This window comes from Nansenia antarctica (assembly GCF_963989245.1).
Source record: "Nansenia antarctica genome assembly, chromosome: 6".
Taxonomy (NCBI): Eukaryota; Metazoa; Chordata; class Actinopteri; order Argentiniformes; family Microstomatidae; genus Nansenia; species Nansenia antarctica.
Window position 1 is genome coordinate 35,935,939 of NC_137676.1, and position 10,000 is coordinate 35,945,938.

The 10,000-nt window shown below is 48.0% G+C and overlaps 2 protein-coding genes across 2 annotated transcripts in view; both read left to right on the forward strand.

The window, feature by feature from the left end:
* ap4b1 (adaptor related protein complex 4 subunit beta 1) overlaps positions 1-5,253 on the forward strand; it is a 9,572-nt gene extending 4,319 nt beyond the window's left edge. Inside the window, exons 8-13 of the mRNA XM_080535251.1 lie at positions 2,122-2,233; positions 2,425-2,508; positions 2,593-2,696; positions 2,974-3,181; positions 3,641-3,979; positions 4,454-5,253. Coding sequence (XP_080391377.1) covers positions 2,122-2,233; positions 2,425-2,508; positions 2,593-2,696; positions 2,974-3,181; positions 3,641-3,979; positions 4,454-5,058 — 1,452 coding nt within the window. The 3' untranslated portion in view covers positions 5,059-5,253. The remainder of the gene's footprint in view (positions 1-2,121; positions 2,234-2,424; positions 2,509-2,592; positions 2,697-2,973; positions 3,182-3,640; positions 3,980-4,453) is intronic.
* A 1,864-nt stretch (positions 5,254-7,117) lies between these two features.
* The window catches only part of LOC308160463 (alpha-1,3-mannosyl-glycoprotein 4-beta-N-acetylglucosaminyltransferase C-like), a gene marked incomplete at both ends in the record, with an annotated part of 6,809 nt that continues 3,926 nt past the window's right edge, over positions 7,118-10,000 (forward strand). The window contains 2 exons of the mRNA XM_080534376.1: positions 7,118-7,303; positions 8,208-8,327. Coding sequence (XP_080390502.1) covers positions 7,118-7,303; positions 8,208-8,327 — 306 coding nt within the window. The remainder of the gene's footprint in view (positions 7,304-8,207; positions 8,328-10,000) is intronic.

A 10,000-nucleotide genomic window follows, 5' to 3' on the forward strand; every position in this document is an offset into this window, starting at 1 on the left:
GTGCAAATAGTTTTGCAAATAGTTTTACACTCACCGGCCACTTATTATTAGGTGCACCTGTTCAACTGCTCGTAATAAAAAATATCTAATCAGCCAATCATGTGGCAGCAACTCAATGCATTTAGGCATGGTCAAGACGATCTGCTGAAGTTCAAACCAAGCATCACTATGGGAAAGAAAGGTGATTTAAGTGACGTTGAATGTGGTGCCAGACTGCACTTATATAGCGCCTTTATCCAAAGCGCTTTACAACGGCCTCTCATTCACCCATTCACACACACATTCACACACCAATGGCAGCAAGCAACCATGCAAGGCGCCGGCCCGCTCACTGGGAGCAATTTGGGGTTCAGTGTCTTGCCCAAGGACACTTCGACATGTGGCCAGCCGGGGCTCGAACCTCCGATCTGCCAACCTTGCGATCATTAGACGGCAGCTCTACCTCCTGCGCCACAGCCGCCCCCAGACAGGCTGTTGTGAGTAAAAATTGCTGATCGACTGGGATTTTCCCAACTGGGATTTTCCAGAAAATATCCAGTGGCAGTTCTCCGGTAAATAGTGGTGGTGGTGTAATGGTGTGGGGAATATTACTTACTTACTTACTTACTTACTTTAATGTCAATATGCGCACAAGCAATGAGGAAGAAAACCACAAATGTAATTATTTTCTTTGTTAATAAAGATTTTTAAATGTATGATAACCATCATGTTATCTTAGTTTAATGTCATTTCAATATATTACCGGTATATACTTTTTCTTTATAACAAGTATAAAAAAAAGCTAGTATGCTGATGTTTCAAACTAGCTATCTAAAATTACAACAATGTTTTAAAGGTGGTTTGGATGCAAGATAGACAGATATATTTGCTGGTTGAAAGAAAGTGAGAGTCTTAATTATGTTAGAGGATAAAGTTAAACATGGTTTGGTTGGTTAGATGGATGGATGAATTGATAGATATATAGGATGAGCCAGGGGTACAGGGGTAGTTTGTTTGTTGAGTGGTTGAGAGTTGATTTGGTATCCGGATGAGAGTTCTTGGAGTTACCAAAAGTTTAATAGTTTAAAAAGGTGAATAGGTATCAGAAAGCTTTTTATCATGGTAGATGAAGATTTTCTGGGCATTTAAAAGAAAGTGAGATTGGTTGGTTGGTTGGTTGGTTGGTTGGTTGGAGGGATGAATGGATAGATGAAAGACAGGATGAATAGATGAGAGAGTGAAAAAAAAAAAAATGATGCTCGTCGTTGAAAGGTTGCACTCTCTTGGCAACCAGTTCTACTGTGAAGATCAGAAGAAGATGGATGCCGCATTCTGCCCCACCCTCAAATCATTTTCACTGAAAAGTGATCATAAGAAACTAAATGATATAATCAGTGAAGTTATTTTGGTGTAGAAATTGAGTCGGTTCCAGGTGACTAATGAGGTTATTGATATTGCTATTGTGGTTTCTTGTCCTAGACTATAATTGAAACACAGGAGATTTATCAGAAGCGTCAGCCGTTTATTCTCAGTACAAAGTGAGATCAAGAGTCTTGATGGTCTAGTGACCTTCCAGAATCACAAATGCACAGCGTTATATTTACACAACATAGCCAATACTGTCAGGTCATGGTGACCTGGGATAAATCCGGAACTTTGAAAAAGAACAGTTCTGTTCAGTCACATCAGTTAGTTTTTTTTATTCGGTTGTTAAGTCGTGACGTGTTTCCGGGTCCAAAGTTGGCTGAGGCGCTGTCTTCGAAATACCTCAGTAATAATAATAATCATTATATGTTATAGCGCTTTTCCGAGGCTCAAAGACGCTGACAAATATGGGAAAAACGGGAAAGTGCTGTGTCCCTTGTTGTATGAATAGATCCGAGTCTAAAAAACTATTGAACTGTCATTCTACCGCTGTACTGTAGTACACTGGCACTCTGGTGCAGGGAATTTCTGGTTTGGACCCGGAAATTGCTAAACGTCACGTCTGACGTCAGACTTAACAACCGAATAGCATCATGATGAACAGTTTGAGATAGTTGATTCACATAGAGAATTGTCCCAAAATGATGATGATGACCATTGACCATGGTGGTTTCCACCACACTATGGATGTTGATGAGGGGATTAATGTTCTTCCAGGTTCTGGTGGAGTTGGTGAACGATGAGAATGTGTCTCTGGTTCTAGACGAGCTGAGAGGGTACTGCACTGACGTTAACCCTGACACGGCCCAGGCCGCCATCTCCGCTATCGGTACACACATACATACACAGACACACGCACGCATGCACGCGCACACATGCACGCACGCACACAGACACAGACACACACACACACACACACACACACGCACATGCACATGCACACACACACACACACACACACGCTCTCTGACTGTCCTGTAGAACTGGACTGAGGCTGTCTGTCTGTCTGTCTGTCTGCAGGTCATATCGGGCGGACCTACAGCGATAAGTGTCTGGTCATCCTTACTGGACTATTAGGGCTGAAACAGGAGCACATCACCTCTGGTACCAACAAACACACACACACACACACACACATAAGTTGCTGTCCTGTGGTTTTGACTCTTGCCCCCCCCCCCCCCCCCCCAGCGGTGGTCCAGACTCTGAAGGACTTGGTGTGGGTTTGTCCGCAGTGCAGCGACGCTGTGTGTTCAGCTCTGGAGGGCTGTGAGGACACTCTGCAGGACAGTCAGGTCAGACACACACCGCGCCATCCTCTCTCCTCCTCTCTTATCCCTCCATCTCTCCCTCTCTCTTTGCCCAGATCATCTCTATCTATCCACTTCTCTCTGTCTGTCCCACCAGCCTTTTCCCAATACAGTTTAATTAGTCTGAAGAGAGACTCTGAATACGAAAAGGTTGTCAGTTTGATTGGAGAAGCCTGTTTCAATATCAGTGTCACTGTCAGCTGCTCGCTAAAGAGGGAAATGTTTCTCTCTCTCTCTCCCCCTCTCTCTTCTCTCCCTCTAGGGCCGACAGGCCTTGCTGTGGTTGCTGGGTGTGTACGGGGAGCAGGTGAGCAGCGCCCCCTATGTGTTGGAGGTGTTCATAGACGGTGTGAGGAGTGAGCTGGTGGTGGGGGTGAAGATGGAGCTGCTGACCGCCGCCCTGCGCCTCTTCCTATGCAGACCCGCCGAGACGCAGGACATGCTGGGGAGACTGCTGCACTACTGCATAGGTACACTGTGCGTGTGCGTGTGCGTGTGTGTGTGTGTGTGCGCGCGTTTGCGTGTGTGTGTGCGTGTGTGCGTTCAAGTGGATAGAGGACACATGTCCCCCTGAATGTTTAATGTACATTTGTTTCGTTCAAATACTTGTTACGATAGATAGCGTGACTCACATATCACAAGACAGGTGTCACAAGGCACGATGCAGTCACGCCGGTGTTCAGTGAAGTCCATAACTCTGCAAAGCCCTCCTTTTAGCCTTGTCGTTCGCTTCATTTATAAGATTCAGATTTGTCTGTGTCCTTTTCTCAAAAGACACTAGAAATGAGCGCTTGAAAGCTGTTTTGGCTGCATGCTAAAATCTGCATACCCCCCGGACCCCCCTAGCAAGATGTGTCGTGCCCCCCCCCACCACCGCCACCATGTCCAGCGTTTGCGCGCGTAACCTGTTGACGTTTCCTGTGTTCCAGAGGAGGAGACGGACATGTGCGTGCGCGACCAGGCACTGCTCTACTACCGACTGTTGCAGTGTGGGACAGAAGAGACCCGGAGGGTCCTCCAGGGCCGCAGGTCCGACCCCTCTCTGGGCGTTCTGATCGGACGGCCCCCTGAGCCGGTCAGCCAATGGGCACGCAGCTTCAACACGCTGCTGCCCCTCGCCCCGGGATACAGAGAGACCACGGAGTCCTCCGCCACCGAAGGGAGTCCTGACCCCATGACCCGCTACCCTGACCCGGAGCACCCCCCCCCCCTCAGCCCCAGCCCCACCCCCACCCCCGGCCTCAGCCCCAGAGAGGACCCTCTGACAGGTCAGCTTCTTCAGAAAAGAAAGCGAAGGATGTTTGCTCTCCTAATGAACGACTTTTCTCTCTGTTTCTCTCAGTCCAGTGAGCTTGATTAGCACGACCGGCATGAGGACGTCTTACACGGCCGAACGTATGAGTCAATACTGACTGGAAGAGGAAATAATGATAATAATGAACTATAACTCCATCTCTCCCCCAACCCCCCCCACACCCCTCTCTCCCCCACCCGTCCGCACCCCTCTCTCCCCCATCACCCCACACCCCTCTCTCCCACACCCCTCTCTTCCCCACTCCCACCCCCGCCCCTCTCTCTCTCTCCCCCACCCACTCGCACCCCTCTCTCCCCCACCACACCCCTCTCTCCCCCACCGCCCCCACACCCATCTCTTCCCCACTCCCACTCCACACCCCTCTCCCCCCCACACCCCTCTCCCCCCCGCACCCCTCTCTTCCCTACTCCCACCCCTCTCTCCCCAGACCCAGACCCAGAGCCCGTAGCTGATGCCGGTACTGAAGCTGAGGGGGTCCACGGCGGTGCGGCATCGGCCCCGGTCTGCCCCGGCGGAGGCCTGAGTCTGTCCGTGTCTCCGTCTCTGAGCCCCGAGGAGTTCGAACGCCTGTGGCTGCAGCTAGGGGGCGCTCCGGGCCACCCTGAGGGTGTGCACGTGGAGGAGCGCATCTGCTGCCGGGCTCCCCGCTGTTCCACGGAGAGCTTGCAGGCGGCGCTGCAGCTCTTGAACATCCAGACCCTGGCCTTCACACCGCCACACACACTCCCCTGGAGGGTCTACCTCTACACGCACACGTCACACACACCGCCCGCACACACACACGCTGAGGACGCGCCGCACACACTCATACTTGGAGAACTGCTGTATACCGGGGGAGAGGGGGAGGAGGGGGTGAGAGAGAGGGAGGAGGCGGAGGGGGAGGAGAAGGAGGGGGTGGGAGTGGGAGAAAGGGAGAGAGCGGAGGGGGTGAGAGTGATTCTAAAGCAGAGGCCCAGAGATGAGGAAGCTCTGCGAGCGTTTCTATCTGTTCTCACTACTGTGCTACACACTCTCTCTTCAGAGAGAACTTGAACACACACACACACACACACACACACACACACACACACACAAACACACACACACACACACACACACACACACACACACACACACACACACACTTACTCAAGACAGTGGGGACACATCCTGTAGTGTTGTAAAAAAGAAGAACCAAAACTGTTGCCGTTTATTTTTTTAAATAATAATAAAGCCTCTCGAATCATGTATTTTCTGTGTTCATTTGTGTGTGTGTGTGTGTGTGTGTGTGTGTGTGTGTGTGTGGCAAACAATTATGGGATTATATCATTGTGTAGTGTACTTGCGCGCGCGCGCGCGTGTGTGTGTGTGTGTACGCACGCGATATTAAATCATTATGTAATGACGTAAGTGACAACGATGGGCCACCCACCGCCAGCTGGACTCAAATCTTCACAACTCTTAACACACTAACCCAAGTCAGAGCGCAAAGTTCACCTGGTAGATCGGCAGTGACGGAACAGCAGCGCGGTCGCTCCATTGCGCGTGGTCCGTGTGGAGGATAGACTTGTCGGCGTCTGTGGCGCTGCGTGGACCCGCTGACTAGGACTGGACCTGGGACCACAAAGACGGACTGAGACGCACCTGCTGTATCCCACCCCCCATCAACTCAGGTACTTGATGATACTGGTGAAGCCGTTTTATGAAACAAGGAGATTATGGTGATCATCCAGTTGTTAATTAGTATCAGAACCTCCGGAGTTTAGCCTAACTAACCATTGTAACCTACCTAGACCACTAACCATTTAACCTAACTAGATAAGATTCGATATTATTTTCATTGCACAGTAGTTCAAATCCTGAGACAACGAAATGTTGTTTGGCGTAAGTGCAAAAGATATGATATTGTAAACAGTGACGGTATTACAGTATTCATTTCATGTCATTTTTGACGTTTAGCGGATGCTTTTATCCAAAGCGACTTACAACATTACATTTGTATAGTAATAGTTATATTACTTAGTTGTATAGTTGTATTGTATAGTATTTGTAAGTAAATGAATCATCTATAGATCAGTCATCATACTTTTATTTTATTTTATATATATTTTTTTTTTTATAGAATAGTTGAATGAGTTGTGAACAATGATCACATAATGAGTAACCTGAGACGCTACGGTTAATGTCAACTCCCTGAGCAAATACATGGGAGTATGTAATCAGGATGCGATCATAGTGTTATGCCGTGCCTGAGTTCAAACCCAGTCGGTCACTGGCAGGTGCAGATACTAAATCTACTACCCTAACCCTAGCTCCAGCCCTGACCCCAAATCCAACCCCTAACTCAAACCCTTACCCCAGCTCCATTCCTTAATTAAATAAAATAAAAATAAAAAACATTTCACCTCCCCCCTTTCCACCCCAGCACCAGTCCAAACTCCAGCCCTAATCCTTAGTCCAGCTCTGGAACTACCTGACCATGGGGTGAAACTTAAACCTTGACCTCATCCAGCGCATGCATCCATTTGGAGTTTACTGCTGTCCCCAACCTGACCCTGGCCGACACCTTTAAACCCCTGACTACCCTAGGTGAATATCCCACAACAGTGGAGGGGATGGTAGACAAGACAATTGATACAGAAATGAACTTAAGGCTACTGAGATATTGTAGGTTATTCAGAGAGTGGTCCATTCTATCAATTTCATTGCCAGGTGGTCAATAAGGTTGAGATGTGGTCACTGTGATGGCCTGTCAATTAATCTATAAGTATAGGTATTACAGTGAGTATACATTCATAAATATAATGTACCGGTAATAAGTAATGTACATGAGATGAATATCAATATGATATGGTATGTGTAAACAAGCTAATATAATAAATATGGTATGTGTAAACAGCCAGTAGTGTAACCAGTCGAGGTATGGGGGGAAGGTACACTGATACTGAGAGTCAATGTTCCTCTTTTTTTGAGGGGGGGGGGTGGCTGGGCTACTGCTGGTATTCTGAGTTCAGTAACAGCTGCAGGGAAGAACCTGTTCCTGAGCCTGCTGGTGCGGGCGGGAATGTAGACTCCTGTACCACCTCTCGGATGGGACGAGGGCAAACAGTTCATGGCTGAGGTGAGAGGTGTCCCTACTGATGCCTCGCGCCCTCCGCAGACACTGCCTGAGCTGGAGGAACTCCATGGGCCGGTGATGTACTGTGCGGTTTTCACCACCCGCTGCAGGGCCTTCCGGTCAGAGACAGAGCAGCTGCCATACCACACTGTGAGGCAGTTTGTCAGGAGGCTCTCCATGGTGCACAGATAGAAGTTGATAGAAGGATCGTGGGAGACAGATGGGCTTTTCTCCTCCTCAGGAAGTATAGACGCCGCTGTGCCTTTTTGACCAGGGTGGAGGAGTTGAGTGACCAAGAGACGTCCTCTGAGATGGGGACACCAAGGAACTTGAAGTTGGAGACATGCTCCTCCTCCATACCTCCATACCTCCATACCTCCACCTCCATACCTCCATACCTCCACACCTCCATACCTCCACACCTCCATACCTCCATACCTCCACCTCCATACCTCCACCTCCATACCTCCATACCTCCATACCTCCACCTCCATACCTCCATACCTCCACCTCCACACCTCCACCTCCACACCTCCATACCTCCATACCTCCATACCTCCACACCTCCACCTCCACCTCCATACCTCCACCTCCATACCTCCACACCTCCACCTCCACCTCCATACCTCCACCTCCATACCTCCACACCTCCATACCTCCATACCTCCACCTCCATACCTCCACCTCCATACCTCCACCTCCACACCTCCATACCTCCACCTCCATACCTCCACACCTCCATACCTCCACCTCCATACCTCCACCTCCATACCTCCACCTCCATACCTCCACCTCCATACCTCCACCTCCATACCTCCACCTCCATACCATTGATGTAGATATGGGGGGGGGGGGGGTTGTTCGCAGCCCATAGGTTTCCTGTAGTCCACAATGAGCTCCTAGGTGTTCTTGGTGTTGAGGGCTGGGTTGTTGTCAGCTATGCTATAACGCTAACCCTATCTTCTGTCTTCTTAATCATTCTCAAACAGCTAAATTATTTACGTCAGTGCTGACTGAGTTACACACACAGTGACAAGGCCATTCACAGGCCATTTAATCATGGGTGTGGGTGTGTGTGTGTCAGTTAAGGGAAATGCGGTGTCGTAGGCAGAAGACAGCTGTCATCGGAGCAGCAGTATTGTCCCTCCTCACCATCCTCTACCTCAGCAGCCCAGACCTCAGCAGTCCAGACCTCAGCAGCAATGTGAGTATACATACACACACACACACACACACACACACACACACACACACACACACACACACACACACACACAGATATTCAATTCAGTCCAAACTTTTGACTGGTACTGTATATATATTTTTATTGTATTTATATTTTATTTGCAATAAACAATACAAGTGAGAAAACATATGCATCAATAAACAAACTGAGTATAAACATTTTTTTAGTTGAGGTTGTGCTAACAAGACATGCATTTGTTTAGAGTAGACTTGATTATTGTAATGGTCTACTAACAGGCTGTTTGTAAGCTGCAGCTCATCCAAAACTCCGCTGCTAGGGTCCTAACAAAAACAAAGACGTTTGAACACATTACACCTATCCTGAGATCCCTACACTGGCTACCAGTCTCTCAGAGAACTTAATTCAAAGTTCTCCTAATTGCATATAAATCACAAAATGGTCCTAGACCAAGATACATATCAGATCTCCCACCCTATATTCCAGCAAGGCCCCTAAGGTCAGCTGAGACTAATCAACTAATCATTATAAGAGTGAAAACAACAAAATCAAACAGGCCAAAGCCTTAAAAATATATAAATCTAAGCTAAAAACCTTCATGTTTTGCAGCAGTTATGATTAAACACAAACACTTCTATCAATGTCTTTCATCCATTAACTATTGTCTTATTAAATTGTTTATCTATTTACTTCTTATATTTCCTTTTTTTCCCTTTGTATTTTCTTACTATGCTCCTCTTGCTGTATTTTTAAATAATGTATGTAAAGCACTTTGACCCTGTTGTAGGAAATGTGCTATACAAATAAACTTGCCCTGCCTTGCCTTGCTGTGGGCTGTCAGCCACTCCCAACATGCTTGGATCTGTACATAAGGTTGAGATAAGGGTAGTTACTAGGGCTGACGTTTATGGAATCTTTGGTAGCGGTCACCCTGTGTGTGTGTGTGTGTGTGTGTGTGTGTGTGTGTGTGTGTGTGTGTGTGTGTGTGTGTGTGTGTGTGTGTGTGTGTGTGTGTGTGTGTGTGTGTGTGGGGAGATAATCAACAATGAGGTGTGCAGTTATAAGAAGGCTGTGTGGAAGGCAAATCATTTTTTATATAACTATAATTGCATTTATTAATCATTTTGTGTAACTATAGTTACATATATTAAAGATACGCAAAGTAATATGTACTACGTACAACCAAGGTCAGTGTGGCGGACGTTCCTGTGTGGTTGGGTGCTGGAGGGCGAGATAAGGGGATGCCAGGCTTCTTCAGTGGTGGGTGAGAGGCTGTGGCACCAACAGAGAGAGAGAGAGAGAGACAGAGAGAGAGAGAGAGAGAGAAAGAGAGAGAGAGAGAGAGAGACAGAGAGAAATAGCTACCCAGCATGGCGGAGGTGGCGAGGATGGGCACACTCGCAGAGGCAGCAGAGGGGAGAGCTCGAAAAACGGAATACTCAGTATATTCTGATCTTGAGAGGAATAGCAACGTCAGGTGTAAGACATGGGTTGGCATGGGAATGTGGAAATAACGGAAAAACAGATGTTCTGAGTGTGACACTCATCAGGTGTAAGAAACGGGGCGTAATGTGTTGAGGCTGATCTGGCGACGGTGAATGGAAAAGGAGGACGTGGACGTGACGTCCTGTTGCAGAGGGTTTCTTGTCCTGCTCCGTACCTTGGGCGGTGAT